We start from the raw sequence: 15895 nt of genomic DNA on the forward strand, positions 1-15895 counted from the left end.
ATTCCTGTGGGTTTTGAGATTTCAGCAGAATTAATTACCATCATTTTGGTCATTAAATAGGAAGTTAATCACCATCTGAAATCTGGGGAATTGCTGAAGAAATCTTGTTTTTCACATCTGAACTATAGCTTTCTCTCCTTTGAAGAGAGTAGGACTTGGAATGACAGAGAACAAGAAAATGATACCAAGAAAGCTTGCCACATTTTTGTGACATTATTTTGGTTCTTCCCAAGGCAAGGCATTTCTCAAGTGTAGATTCCAGTAATAATAGACTGGTGTGGTAGCAGAGAAGTAATGATTATACTTGTTGATGCAGCTGAGCTTCTTGAGAATATGCCAAATAAAAGACGTTTGCTCAATAATTTTTTTTAATTTTGAAAAAATATTTTAAACCACCCCCCCATCCAACCCTGTGTTATTTTTGGTTTTTGCAACCTGAGCATGCCTCTGTTACAGGGGGAAAATCCTTTACCTATCATACTGTCTAATGGAATACAGTTAACAGAGCTATCTGTCCAGGGTTATATCTTTCATTTACGGTATATACAGAAAACCCACAACTCATGCACATTAATTTGTGTTCATTCAACTTTATGTGCTTGGCATAGATAGCTAGATAGCTAAATGAATAAATAAATAAATAGATGATAGATGGATAGATGATAGATAGATAGACAGATAGATAGAGATAAGGAGTGGCAAGGAGGTAGGTGTCCAAGAAACAACATTGTCATTTTGACAATTTGAAATATTGGTTTCAGTGCAATCCCTGGAATGTAACCCCCATATAAGTTATGGGCTTACTGTACTGTGGTACCTCAGGTTAGAGACACTTCAGGTTACGTGATTTCGGGTTGCGCACTGCGCCAAACCCGGAACTACTGGAACGGGTTACTTCCGGGTTTTGGCGCTCGCGCATGCACAAATACACTAAATCGCACTTTGCGAATGTGCAGAAGTGTTGAATTGTGACCCACGTGTGTGCAGACGTGGCACTGCGGGTTGCAAACGCTGTGGGTTGCGAAGGTGCCTCCCGCACGGATCACGTTTGCAACCCGAGGTTCCACTGTATTTCAATGTAGCAGATTCAGTGGCACAGACTGTAGTGCTTTTCTGGTCAAATTTGACTTTAAATTGGCCTTTATTCTGCAGCCAGGGCATTACATAGGGTGTTGTTGTTTAGTCGTTTAGTTGTGTCCGACTCTTCGTGACCCCATGGACCAGAGCATGCCAGGCACTCCTGTCTTCCACTGCCTCCCGCAGTTTGGTCAGACTCACGTTTGTAGCTTCGAGAAAACTGTCCAACCATCTCGTCCTCTGTCGTCCCCTTCTCCTTGTGCCCTGCATCTTTCCCAACATCAGGGTCTTTTCCAGGGAGTCTTCTCTTCTCATGAGATGGCAAAAGTATTGGAGCCTCAGCTTCACGATCTGTCCTTCCAGTGAGCACTCAGGGCCGATTTCCTTAAGAATGGATACGTTTGATCTTCTTGCAGTCCATGGGACTCTCAAGAGTCTCCTCCAGCACCATAATTCAAAAGCATCAATTCTTCAGCGATCAGCCTTCTTGATGGTCCAGCTCTCACTTCCATACATCACTACTATTACATAGGGTAGCTGCTGAAAATAAGTTTCTCACAAACTATTGTATAAAGACACAAATTATTCATTCTTTTCTTCTTATTAGCTGTTCCTTGTTGTTCAGCTCAGGTCTCAAAATAATAATGTAGCATTTGGGGGAAAAGATGCAACCCAGCAAGCCAGCACTGGAGGCTAAAATGGAAAAGATCTCCACAGCAACCATATATTTTCCCTTGGTGCTCAGGTAGGTTGGAACAAAGGACAACCAAACACTGCAAAAAACCAACATGCTGAAAGTTATAAACTTGGCTTCGTTGAAACTGTCCGGCAACTTCCTGGCAAGGAATGCTACAATGAAACTGACAATGGCCAAGAAGCCCATGTAGCCAAGAACAGAGTAAAACAGAGTCACAGACCCCTCATTACATTCTAGTATAATTTCTTTAGTCATTGAGTGCCTGTCAGCATCTGGGAATGGAGGAGAGGTTGCCAGCCATAAAGTACAAATGCCTACTTGAATAACAGAGCAGGAAAGAACAATGCTATTAGCTAGCTTTTTCCCCACCCACTTCCTCATCCTGGATCCTGGCCTGGTGGCCATGAATGCAAGAACCACTGTGATGGTTTTTGCCAAGACACAAGAAATAGCCACAGAGAAGACACTTCCAAAAACTGTTTGTCGCAGGAGACATGTCACCATCTCAGGTCGGCCAATGAACTGTAAAGCACAAAGGAAGCAGAGCAAGAGGGAGATGAGGAGAATGTAGGTGAGGTCGCGGTTGTTGGCTTTGACGATGGGAGTGTCGTGGTGCTTCATAAATGTTCCTAGGTTCAGAATTGTGATCAAAGCAAAGGACAGAGAAAAACAAGATAAACTGACCCCTAATGGTTCTTCATAAGACAAGAAGGTTACAGTCTTGGGAACACAGAAATCCTGTTTTTTGTTTGGATAGTTCCCATCCGTGCATTTCTGGCAGTCGTTCATATCTGAAAAATGAAAAAGGTTTTGTCTTACTCCATTAATCTTGAAAGAACACGCCAAAATCATTCCTCCAGGACCAATAAAAACCATGTATTCAAATTACAGGATATATTTAATGCTGATACTCTGCAATGTAGCAGCATCTGGGTATTTAAATCTGGAGCCTTTAAAGTAATTTAAATAGATATAAGTCCAATTTTGGGTTTAGGCATGAGGATGTAGTAAGCCAGCTGTGATAAGAGAGCCCTGCTAATGGTGAATGGAGTCCAATTATCATTAAACCTTCAACAAAAATTGACTGCATCAGTGTATTGGACACACAGCATGCTGGGTATAGCTGACCTCACAGTAGTTTTTTAAAAATAAAATATGTGCCATGAGCATACCTATGATTATTTATATAGTTGCTACAATATTAAACATGTATACAATATTGCAAATAATGATTGTACAACTGAGCAAGAATAATCTGTTGTGAATTACTGGTAAGAATGAGTATTCAGATCTTGCAAGCATAACATACACTGCCTGAGCAGCCTACGCACATGTAGGTGGACAAAACAGTTGCATAAAGCATATTGTTGCTGCAATTTTTTGTCATTGCATCAGTTGCAAAGATGACACCCTTCTCTTTTCTCAGTGTCAGCGGTGCTAGGTGCTACTACTTCTGAGGGTGCCTTACTTGATGTCCCAGGGAAAGTAACTTTGTTTTTAACTCAACCCAGTGCTTGATTTAGGGATCACAGAGGAGTTTTATTTAATCTGCATTATGGAGTGAACCTGTGCATTCTATCCCTCCCAGAGCCATGTGCAGAAATGGATTATTTTTCATCTATGCAAATGGATGTGCACATGGGCAAGAGGTGGCCCAAAGATGGTCTTCTTTATTAACAGATAGGTAGCCGTGTTGGTCTGCCATAGTCAAAACAAAAAAAATTCCTTCCAGTAGCACCTTAAAGACCAACTAAGTCAGTTCTTGGTATGAGCTTTCGTGTGCATGCACACTTCTTCACAATCTTTGTTTTTTCTTTATTAACAGTTTACAGTAGGGACCAGAGGAGAAATGACCACTGGGGGGAGTGTAGAGAGAAAAAAAGACCATGGTGCATCTGTAGCAACAGAACCGGACTCCTTCATCTGCCCCACCTGCAGTAAAACATGTCTCTCCTGTATCAGTTTCTACAGCAACAGCAGGCACTGCAGCTCTTCAATGGTTTGATCTCAGCCCTGAAGGCACACTCTTTCATTGTCTCCTGAGACAGATGAATGCCATCAACAACAGTTGCTGCTTGGAGCACCAAGAAAAACCCATGCTCCATGGGTTGCTCTATGTCAGGGGTCAGCAACCTTTTTCAGCCGTGGACTGGTCCACCGTCCCTCAGACCATGTGGTGGGCTGGACTATATTTTTCTGGGGAGATGTGAGCAAATTCCTATGCCCCAGAAATAACCCAGAGATGCCTTTTAAATAAAAGCACACATTCTACTCATGTAAAAACACCAGACAGGCCCCACAAATAACCCAGAGATGCATTTTAAATAGAAGGACACATTCTACTCTTGTAAAAACACACTGATTCCCAGACCATCCGTGGGCCAGGTTGAGAAGGCAATTGGGCTGCATCCTGCCCATGGGCCTTAGGTTGCCTACCCCTGCTCTGTGTCATAATATGCATAGTATATGCACATATTTCATTTCACACCATCATTGGCTGTTCAAGCGCCACTAGAATCGGAAACCGCCCACCCTGGCTACTGTTTGATAAAGTATGTGGACATGTATGTGGAAACCATCTGCTCTTATATGACCATATCACCTTTAATTCTGTTATCATAAAGAATGATGCCCACCATATATAGCAAAACATATGTCCCAGAGTGCAGAAGAGTAATAACGTCACACCACTTTTTTAAAAAAAGCAGTTCTGTATACCTATTCCTCTGGATTATATTTGGTCTACTTGGTAAACCAGGAGAATATATTTTTTACCCTTCTGCTCTGAAATCTTCCCTTCTGGACATGGGATGCAATCATAGCAGCAGAATGGCTCCCCCTCCTTCACCTTCTTGCTGGTCCCAGGGTGGCAACTCTCGGTACATATGGAAAGAGGCTGCGTCTAATCCAAATATGAAAGAGGAGAACAATGTTCAGAATGAAGAGCTTGGAATCCTTAAATTTCCAGGAATTTTCCATATGCTTCCAAAGTGACAAGACTATTCAGTAATGTATGAATGGGCTCAAAGCTACCACCATTTTCTTTTTCTACAAACAATTAATATGGTACAGTGTTATTCTTTTATTTATACCTACACAGGCAACATATTGTAAAAACTGAACAGGTTTCTCTAAATTTGGTCGCAATTTTGCTTCCTATACAGTAGTATGATTTCACTATTGTTGCCATGTTTTTAAAAAGAGTAATTCAGAGCTGGAATATCATTTTGGTTCCATTTCTTTTTACAAGATGACAGTGATTTTGTTCACTGCCATTTCCCTCCAAATTGACTCTTGTTTTAATGCATATTTTGGGCACAGTATTTTCAACAAAAACAACATCTTATTGAAAATATTTGTAACATGGTGGCAACAATCCTATTTTTCTTTATTAAATCTCCAAATTTTGAACTCCCTTGCCCCCTAATTAATGAAATGTGATACCTGATTTCTCCTAAGAAATCTATTAGTTTTATTACAGAAGCCAGAGAGGAGATACCTGGACTTAATTCATTTTTATACTTATCCTATATTTTTAATTATTGTAGCCGTGTCACATTCTGCTTCAGAGTTTCTTCCCTCTATTTACCCCTTAGCAAATATTTCCAATGTAATAAAAACAATAAATCAATCTACTACAAGGGAATAGGAGAGGAGAATGCAGAAAACAGAGGTGAAACAACAGAATATATATAGGGTGGGAATGACCGCTCCCCGCCAAACGGGGGGCGCCCTTTGCGCCCTAGATCTGGAGCGGCTCCAACAGCATAGGCTTGGCTTTGCCTTCCCTCAGGTGGGATACCTGGAGGTCTCCGCCTACCTCAGTCAGTTGTCCAATCTCACCTGGGGGAAGCGTTGCCAAGGAGACCAGGCCAGGCAGGGGAGGGATTACCTGCCCACACAATAGAGGGAGGATCTTACCTGGGAATCCTCACTTGGCTCCAGAGCTTCTCCCACCCTACCCACCCTCAGTTAATGTCTTATTTTGCAGGTTAACTTTTCTTCACAGGTTTTGCAGGTTAACTTTTCTTCACAGGTATGTGGGTGCTACTACGTTAAGGACGCTGTTGAAGGGCTGGAAAGGAATTTCCCTGCATTGGCAGGTTTCGCCTTTCCCATAGCAAAACGTCACAACTTGGGCGGTATCAGGCCTTGGGCGGAATCCTTTAGTCCATCTTTGCGGCGGCGATACCAGGGTTCCCCGTTAAAGGGGTTTCTGAAGGGAAGCTTTGACCGTACGCCGAAAGGTCGTCATTGCTCTCCCCTGCGGCGGCGGTGTAATGGGGGCGGCTATCTCTGCTTGAACATATGTTCTCCAGAGCCGGCCCATCCCCCCCCACACTGATAACCCTGATGCTCCCTCGGTCCCCGGCTGGGGACTGGGGAGGGAGAACGCCCAATGCCTGAGCCAAGGTCTACCCACATTTGAAATTTAATAAAGTTGTGGCCAATTTAATCCAATAGCACGTTGTCTTGAGACGTTATTCCACATGACGGGGGGGGGGGGGGACAGGACTGCGTGGGATCTGGGGACTCCGCCTGTCCACGCAAAATGGCATATTGAACATCATTCCAGGCATATTGAACATAATTATAATTGCCAGTTTTCACAGTTATTATTGGAATGAGTCCTTCAAGAGGATCTTATTAGTTTCTTTTAAATTACTTCTAGAGGGTAAATATGGACTATTATTTCATTATCTGCTTCTCTCAGCAAGTGTAGATGGAGCAGCAGGTACCACCCCTTCCCACAAGGAAATATTCAACCTGGACCCACCGGATCAACTCTCCCTCACTTGATTTCACCAGCCATGATGGGAAGGGTTTGAGAGGGCATGTAAAAAAAAAGGTAAAGGACCCCTGAGTGTTCAGTCCAGTCACACACGACTCTGGGGTAGCGTCGCTCATCTTGCTTTACTGGCCGAGGGAGCCGGCATTTGTCTGCAGACTGTTTTTGGGTCATGTGGCCAGCATGACTAAGCTGCTTCTGGCGAACCAGAGCAGTGCACGGAAATGCAGTTTACCTTCCCACCGGATTGGGACCTATTTATTGTGTGATTTATTGATTAGGGCGTGACCTGCTAATTTGTTTACGATCCAAATTAGCTCTTTACAGCGGTCCGGCACGCTTCCTCTCAGCTGCGCATTCCGCTCCGTCCAGTCACGCCTTGCAGAGTAAACACAGCGGCAAAGCTGTCACTTAGCTTCAGACAAACACACAGAGTACCGGTTTGTCTATTAACAGTTCTTTATTGCGACATTTCTCAGAAAAACACTCCTGGACTTCTAGCAGCCATGACAAACCGCGTCCTTCTCCCTCAAAGACAGAGAGGAACAGACAGAACTCCTCCCAGCTTCGAATCCTGACGTCAGAATGTTGAGGCATCATGGGAACAACTTAACCTGTTAAGTTCTGAACTCTAACACCCCCTCTTGTCTCACATTCTGACAAGACCTGTGGAACATTCACACACCTCTCAGATTCGCACTGTGCGAAACTTACCCACGCACCTGTGGCCTGATACCTTTCAGGTGGAATACCCTTCGTTGTGCGACTGGACCGCCTGGGCACAAACTCAGGTATTTCCTCTGACTCACCATCACCAGCAGGTGTGTCCTCTGTATCACGGGATTCCCCCTCTGACTTAAAGCGTCTTTGAATCCTCTCCATTACACTCACAGGAGAACTAGGCTCACTCTTGGGCTCTCTTTTAACAACTTGTGGAGATGCCCCATCCTGCTCCTGACCTTGGTCAGTGACCTGATCATCATTAGCAGACTCAGCCTCTCCTTCCTCCTCATCAGAACCTTCCTGCTCTGGATCAGAAAGACATTCTGAAAGAACATCACGCTTAACAGGTGTCTTTGACCTTTCATCCTTCTCATAGAACTCAGCGTGTTTACTGATCAGCACCTTACTCTGATCACCTGATGGGTACGCAAACCTCCATGCACGAGCTGCTGGCTCATACCCACAGAAGATCATTTTCCGGAACTTGGATCCATCTGGCCCTTGCAAAGCCTTAGGCACCGGCACAGATGCATTCGAACCAAACGACCACAGAAAATGAATCTGGGGTTTCCTGCCATGCAACAAACAAAAAGGTGTGTCACCTACCAGTGAATTGTAAGTACGATTCCAGGTGAAGCTCACATAACTGACCGCCTCCAACCAAAACCTTGGAGGTAACCCAGAGTCTGCCAGCATCACCTGTGCAGCCTTAACCAGAGCCTCACTCCTAAGCTCTGCCACCCCCCTCTGATTGGGTGAAGTAACTGTGTGACGTATCCCTTTCTTGCGAAAGAACTTCTGCAAAGCAGACCCTGTAAACTGAGCATTTCTGTCACTGGTGACTGCTTGCACCCTGGTGGAGAACCTTAGTTCCACCTCCTCAATCCAACCTTTGATCAGCTGTGCTGCATCTTCCTTGGATTTGAGACCATGGGTCCAGGTGTTCTGCGTAAAGCTATCCTGCATCGTCAGCAGAAACCTGGCCCCTCCCAGACTTGGTTCCTTTACGGGACCCAACAGATCTATGTGAACCAGTTCAAAGGGTTTTGTGGTTACCCTCTCCACCTTTGGGTAACTGCACCCTTTTACCTTTGCCTGTCTGCAAGTTTCACAATTTATTGCATTCCCACATTTTGTAATCTTACAACCTTTGGAAACCTCAGGTAGCGCCTGCAGTTCTTCTAAAGAACCATGAGCTGTCCTTGAATGCCAAACACAAGAACATGAAACATGAGTGGGAACTGTAGCACGCAGGGCTTGTGCTTTCTCAACCTTCCCCTCACCCTCCAGAGACATTTTAAGAATGAAGAGATCATTCTGCCCCTTTTTAACCTTGGCAAGTATCTTCCCTCCTTTGGAGATTGTGCAGACAGCATTCTCAAAACAAACCTTAAACCCCTTTTTTAACAAATAAGGCACAGATAAAAGACAGTGATGCATCCCTGGGACGGTGCACACTTCGACCTTTTCCTGCAAAACAGAAAGAGAAATTGTTGCAACATTAGTTACATTTCTTTTTTGTCCATTTGCAAAAAGTACAGTTTTTCCGGCCGGAACTGCCTTGCAATTCCACATCTCGACAGCAGGGGTCTCTGGAATCAAATTGCAATTAGCTGCAGAGTCTATTACAAAGCAAAGCTCAGTGTCTCTCTCACAGCTGTCCTCAAACAATGCCAGACTGGCTGTCAGCTGATAAGCTTCTTCCTCGCGTTTAGCACATCCACTTTGCTCAGTCCCACGCCTGGCTGTTTTTCCAGGCTTGTTGCCATGGAAACCCGGCTGGTTCCCATGGGAAGTGACCTTGACAACATCCTGCCTCGTCTCTCTGCTCCGGTGGGGGCAACTGCGACGCAGACGTTCAACTCCAGTGGAAAAACACTGCCCGGGGCTCCTTTCAGCCGGCCTGGCCCTCCTTCTTCCAGAAAAGCTCCTTCTGCCAGCCCTGCCCCCTCTGAACTCCACTCCAGCATTCACAGTGGAAAACGTTTTAAACTTGCCTTTGGAATTCTTCGCCCCCCCCAATCTGCTCACCAGCGCTCCTTGAGGCTGCTTGATGAACAGGGGCTGCTTCTCCAGCTTCTCCAGGGCTCTGGCCTCCTGCTGAAGTTTCACACAAACTTCTCAGCACCTCCCAGGCAGCCCTCGCTGACTTTACGCCCTCCAAGTGGGGTTTCAGCGATGCGTGTACGCATGCTTTCAGCATATCAAGCTCTCTTTGCATTCTCTGCTAGCCATCTTCAGGCAACGCAGCCTCAAAGCCTGCAACGTCTGTCAGGGGTAGTGGCTCTTTCTGGCTTACATCCCAAAGCCCAGTAACCAAGAACCAACCTCTCACTCTTTTGCTCCAGGTTGCCCAACTTTTTAAAGTGAGCTTTTCAAGCGGAATGTCCTCAAGGACCTGGCTCTCTGCCATCTTCTCCCGTTCTCCCGAGGGGCCCAAAGCTGTACTCACTGATCACCAGCTCTTCCGGCTCCTGTCCGTGGAGAAACGATTCCCTGCTGCTCTCAGCACTGCAGCAACTCAGCAACTCTGCTTCTCAGCATCAGGCAGCCAGCTGCTTGCCTCCGAGTCAGACCTCCGCCTCCGGCAGCTCCTCTGCCTCAGAATGCAGACTTCAAAGCATTCCGGCAGCCTCCAGCGACAGCTTTACAAGCGGTAAATCAGTCCCATAACCTGTGTGATTTATTGATTAGGGCGTGACCTGCTAATTTGTTTACGATCCAAATTAGCTCTTTACAGCGGTCCGGCACGCTTCCTCTCAGCTGCGCATTCTGCTCCGTCCAGTCATGCCTTGCAGAGTAAACACAGCGGCAAAGCTGTCACTTAGCTTCAGACAAACACACAGAGTACCAGTTTGTCTATTAACAGTTCTTTATTGCGACATTTCTCAGAAAAACACTCCTGGACTTCTAGCAGCCATGACAAACCGCGTCCTTCTCCCTCAAAGACAGAGAGGAACAGACAGAACTCCTCCCAGCTTCGAATCCTGACGTCACAATGTTGAGGCATCATGGGAACAACTTAACCTGTTAAGTTCTGAACTCTAACATTTATCTACTTGCACTTTGACATGCTTTCAAACTGCTAGGTTGGCAGGAGCAGGGACCGAGCAATGGGAGCTCACCCCATCGCAGGGATTCGAACCGCTGACCTTTCAATCAGCAAGCCCAAGGCTCAGTGGTTTAGACCACAGAACCACCCGTGTCCCCTTGAGAGGGCATGTAGTCAGACACATTTCTGCAAGCACCCTGTTCACATAATTAGGCCATATAAGCCGCAGATTGTGCTTTGGGCTGAACACTGCCCAAAGAAATTAAATGTACAGATTAGAAGTGAATGTTCACTCAACATTTGAATACTTCCTTGTCTGCTAAAAATTGTAACATACCTGGTTAAACCAGTTGTGCCACGTTATGCCATCATCTCTGATAGTGAATGCTTGGTCGGCAATGCTTCCAACTTTCACAAGATGAAAGGACTGGTTTGAGTGCAGAATCCAGTTGACAATATCCAATCCAGCTACTACCTCTCCATTCTCATTGAAGAATACTTTGTCCCCCACACTGTTGTTAAATGAAACACCTCTGAGAACGCGATGGAGCTAAATTGAAAGAGAAAAGGTAAGACTTTAGAAAGGGCTGCATTGGGGTCTTTCAGATTAAGGTTCAATGGCAGCAGCAAAACAACTTTGTATATTTGTGTGGGAAAAGGGTTATGGAAGACATGCTCATTCTTGATGACAAAGAGATTGCATGAAGGACTTGTACATGAATCTGCAAAGATTAGTACAATGTACATATAGTAAATTAACAAACCACAAACATTAAAACAGAATAGCAGATTGACATAGGGACTATTATATGCTGTCAATGTGGAAGGAAGAAGAAAATGTTAGCACAGTAAGAATTGGGAGAGAAAAACATCCAATATACAGTGTGATGCCAAATGAAGGATTTTGAATCCAGTACCTGCCAGAGCTGTTGATTTTGAAGCTTTGGTCCTCTTTCATCCACCATTCCTCTCCATTTGGGTACAGATGAGGACATATCTTGTAAAGCATGGGCCACAGCATAGACAGCATTGTAGATGCTGTAACTGTGACCAGTCATGGTTAATTCAAAATAGGTTCCCGGAAGGCTCTCCATCTTCTCCTGCCCTGTACAAATATCTCCATTTATATTGTCCACAAGAGTATTTGGAAACTCACATCCAAATGCCTGTTTCCAGAATGCTGTAATAAAACCATCTTCTGTTCTGCTAAATGGGATTCTGCTGGCAACAAATTGGGGGAAACTAGGTATATTACTGGAGTGAATTTTGAAGGACAGAGCTCCATGGAATAAATCTGTCTCCCAGTTTCTTTGATAGGCCAGTGAAGTGAATTCCACTTGTGCTGTTGTTATCCATACTGTACCCTTTGGTTTATTTCTCATGTGTTCGAGCCCTGATATATATGGAAGCCATCTGAACATTGTCATGGAATAAGATTCTCCATAGGCCACCACAATGTTGGCTTGGCTGCTCATCACTTTATCATGTATTTTTGCCCCCTGATTTATCATGTCATTAGTTTCAGAGACAAAACTATAACCAGGGATTCTTTCTACGAAGGCAAAACACACACCATTCTTGGAAAACAGAGGAACTACAATTTGCACAAATTTTTCACCATTGTCATTATCCATAACAACTAGCCCAATCCAAGTCCATCTAAAATGCAGCAACAAAGAGAGAATCCCCATGTACTGTTGGCCTTCCTGAGGTGCCATCTGGTAGAAGGAAAGGCCTGGGGTCTTATCATTCATCACTGGAGCAGAACCATATATGAGCTAAATAGATATTAATAATGGGGGAGAATGACAATAATAAACATGCCACTTGCAAGTATTCAATTCAATTAATAGTTATAACTATCCTCCAAGATAAGTGAATGTCGTTGTTTGCATGGTGGAGATAGGAATTTAATATTTAGGAAGCAGGAGGCAGCCTATGGTCATCTAGTGAATTCAATGTTGGACAGAGATCTGCATTAGATTCCAGTGATAGAATAGATGTTGGAGAAAAGTAGAGACCCAAATGAAAGGGTTATCCAGGAAGGGGACAGGGGAAGGTGTTAGAGTTCACAAGTACATTTTACATGGGATGGGTATTGATAGTGGAGGATAAGAAAACCTCCTCACTGCCACACATGATTATCTGAAGCATGTCTTAAAACCACATTTGCCTTGCTGGAAATGTTGCTCTTTGGGGGAAACTCAGGTGCCACAATTTTCTCTTCTGCACTTTGAGAAAAATAGGGAGGAGAAGGTGAACTGCAGAAATTTAAAAGCACATTTCCTATGGCCATTGAGATCTGGGATAAAATAGCCTCCTCACCTGCACACGTAATTCTGGGAACCTCTGGTTTTGGGGGAACTGTAGGGGAAGGGCCATAGCGGTTGCTGCTGATAATAATAATAAAAAAATATTATTTATACCTTGCCCATCTGGCTGGGTTTCCCCAGCCACTCTGGGCAGCTCCCAGTGTAATATTAAACAGAATAAAACTTCAAACACCAAAAACTTCCCTATACAGGGCTGCCTTCAGATGTCTTGTACCCTGGCGATCAATGGGGTGACAGATGTTGCAGCCAGATCACCCTCACATCCTCCTTCAGATGTCTTCTAAAAGACAAGTACAATAGTTGTTTATTTCCTTGACATCTGGTGGGAGGGCATTCCACAGGGCGGGTGCCACCACCGAGGAGTTCCCTCTGCCTGGTTCCCTGTAACCTCCCTTCTTTCAGTGAGGGAACCACCAGAAGGCCCTTGGCACTGGACCTTAGTTTCGGGGGTGAACGCTGGCGGTGGAGGCGCTCCTTTAGGTGTACAGGGCTGAGACTGTTTAGGGCTTTAAAGGTCAGCACCAACACTTTGAATTGTGCTCAGAAACATACTAGGAGCCAATGTAGGTCTTTCAGGACCTGTGTTATGTGGTCTCGGTGGTCACCAGTCTTGCTGCCGCATTTTGGATTAGTTGCAGTTTCTGAGTCACCTTCAAAGGTAGCCCCACACAGAGCGCATTGCAGTAGTCGAAGCAGGTGAGAACTAGAGCATGCACCATGCTGGCGAGACTCTCTGCAGGCAGGTAGGGTCACAGCCTGCATAGCAGATGGAGCCCTGAACACAGAATTGACCTGTGCCTCCATGGACAGCTGTGAGTCCAAAATGACTCACAGGCTGCACACCTGGTCCTTCAGGGGCACAGTTACCCCATTCAGGACCAGGGAGTCCTCCATACCCACCTTCCTCCTGTCCCCCCAAAACAGTACTTCTGTCTTGTCAGCATTCAACCTCAATCTGTTAGCTGCGCCTCAAAAGAGGGAAAGGGAAAATTATAGTTTATCAACACAGTCCTATCCATGTCTAATCAGAACTGAGCCCCATGAGATAAGTAGGATTTGATAAAGGTAAAGGTAAAGGACCCCTGGATGATTAAGTCCAGTCCATTTGATAAAGAAAAAAACAGACTCCCCTCTCTTATTTTATAGCCAAGCAGGTAGGCACTTTGTTTGTTAAACATACACAGGTTCAGTTTGGCTCTCAGAGTGTGGACCTAAGTATGTAGATAAAAAGTTCATTGGTATCAGATATTCTGAGTTTCAGCAGGAACCAAGCTATATATGAAATGAATGTTCATGAAGAATATTTTTCATAGCCAGCACAGGACGGTCATAAATAAATATCTATATTAAAGCAGAAAGAAAAATGAAGTAGATAGAATCCTATACCCCACTAAAAACATACCTGTGGAATCTTATAGATATCCAAGATTGTTGCGATGTAAAGAGAGATTTCAGAATCCAGTCCCCCAATGACTGCTCTCAGGCTATTCTGGACACCACACCTGTAATTGGGGACAAACCTGTATGGATTTGATGTAAGTACCAAAGTAGCATAATAGGTCCACTTTGCACTTAAATAGCTGTCATAGATGTGGAAACCCAAGGTGACATTGGGTAAGAGCTGTGAGTTTTCATTGATTTCCTTCACCGCGTACTCCAAGGCCAGAATGTGTTGGTAGTTCTTAGGCACAATGCTAGAATGAGAGATGAATTCTGGATCAGAAGGGTTTCCCTTATGTAGTTAAAGAAAGAAACGACTGGAATAAAGGAGTGGAATAAAGGACAAAGAAAATCAATAAGGAAGAAGTAGGGTAGCTTTGAAAAGTGTGACCATTCTTTTAACATGTGGAGTAAAGAGAGCTTCTTTTCTTCAGTGTTTTCTTTATCATCTTAACATTTTCTACACCCCAAAGGAACAACACAGCGTTCTGCAGCTCCAATAATTTCTTATACAGTGGTACCTTGGGTTACAGACTTTTCAGGTTACAGACTCCGCTAACCCAGAAATAGTACCTCAGGTTAAGAACTTTGCTTCAGGATGAGCACAGCAATCGTGTGGCAGCGGGAGGCCTCATTAGCTAAAGTGGTACCTCAGGTTAAGAACAGTTTCAGGATAAGAACGGACCTCCAGAATGAATTAAGTTCTTAACCCGAGGTACCACTGTATTCTGATTATCCTGGTGGAATAAAGCAAGATTATTTTTTTAAAAAAATCCTTACACAAGCTCTTCTGTTGAAGCTGGAGGGGGTTCTTCTTTGAAGATGAATGAGTTGGAAACCAAGCGAGCCTGAGAAGCAATGCAACCAAGGATAAGGCTTCCGGACTTATGATACTTTTGAGGTGGCGGGTGGGGATTATGGTCCCTGCATTGAACACTGTGAATGTCACATACCACATGAGGAAGAAGTACCAGCAGCAAGAACACTGCAACTGTCATCGCAAAAGTGAGCAGAAATCTTGACTCTACAGTTCCCCCCTATTTTCTTTAGAAACACTTTTCTTTAGCAAATAAGCACTGTCATTAGACTCTCCATAATTACGTCTATCTGACTTGAATGGTAGATTCAAGATTTGAAAATTGCAAGAACTTAGTCTGATAGATCTGATTCTTATTTTATATAATGTGAAGTATGCAGAATCATCACCTGTTCCCAGCCCCCCTCCCTAGCTCTATATGGCTACTGGCTCTGGGGTTTTGAGAAGCTTCAGAATTAAATACAGCTATGTTGATAATCAAGGTAATTATTGCCAAAGCTAGAATTGCCCTGTGGAATCACTAAAGAAAATGTGTTTGTTACATATTCTGAAGAGAAGTTTTTTTCTTTTACTGAGATAGAAAACAAGGGGCAGTAAGTTTTGGAATGACTAAGAAAAGAAGTTCAGAAATAGAGTATGAGTGTGGATCTGTTACAAAGGCTATGCATCCAGTTACAGATAGGTAGCCGTGTCGGTCTGCCATAGTCAAAACAAAAAATTCCTTCCAGTAGCACCTTAAAGACCAACTAAGTTAGTTCTAGGTATGAGCTTTCGTGTGCATGCACACTTCTTCAGATACACTGAAGAATTTTTTGTTTTGACAAAGGCTATGCATGTTTCCTTTTCTTTATGGAGCTATTACCACAGGAAGCCATTTTAGGAAGATTGCTCCAGAACTGAAGCAACTGAAAGAGAATTGGTTTTAGTACTGAGAGTGAAGCACAAAACAAGATTTTGTGTTAACAGT

At 44.1% G+C, this 15895-nt stretch overlaps 1 protein-coding gene across 1 annotated transcript; it reads right to left on the bottom strand.

The window, feature by feature from the left end:
- Positions 1-1663: 1663 nt before the first annotated feature.
- On the bottom strand, positions 1664-15109 carry LOC309328443 (vomeronasal type-2 receptor 26-like; the record flags this gene model as incomplete). Its single annotated transcript, XM_081838439.1, has 7 exons — positions 1664-2565; positions 4550-4676; positions 8676-8756; positions 10676-10888; positions 11256-12116; positions 14074-14365; positions 14892-15109. 7 exons carry the CDS (start codon positions 15107-15109, stop codon positions 1664-1666), a joined length of 2694 nt encoding a protein of 897 aa, XP_081694565.1.
- Between the last annotated feature and the right edge of the window lie 786 nt (positions 15110-15895).

The sequence above is a fragment of the Podarcis erhardii genome (genome assembly GCF_964252035.2).
Source record: "Podarcis erhardii genome assembly, chromosome: 13".
Classification (NCBI taxonomy): Eukaryota; Metazoa; Chordata; class Lepidosauria; order Squamata; family Lacertidae; genus Podarcis; species Podarcis erhardii.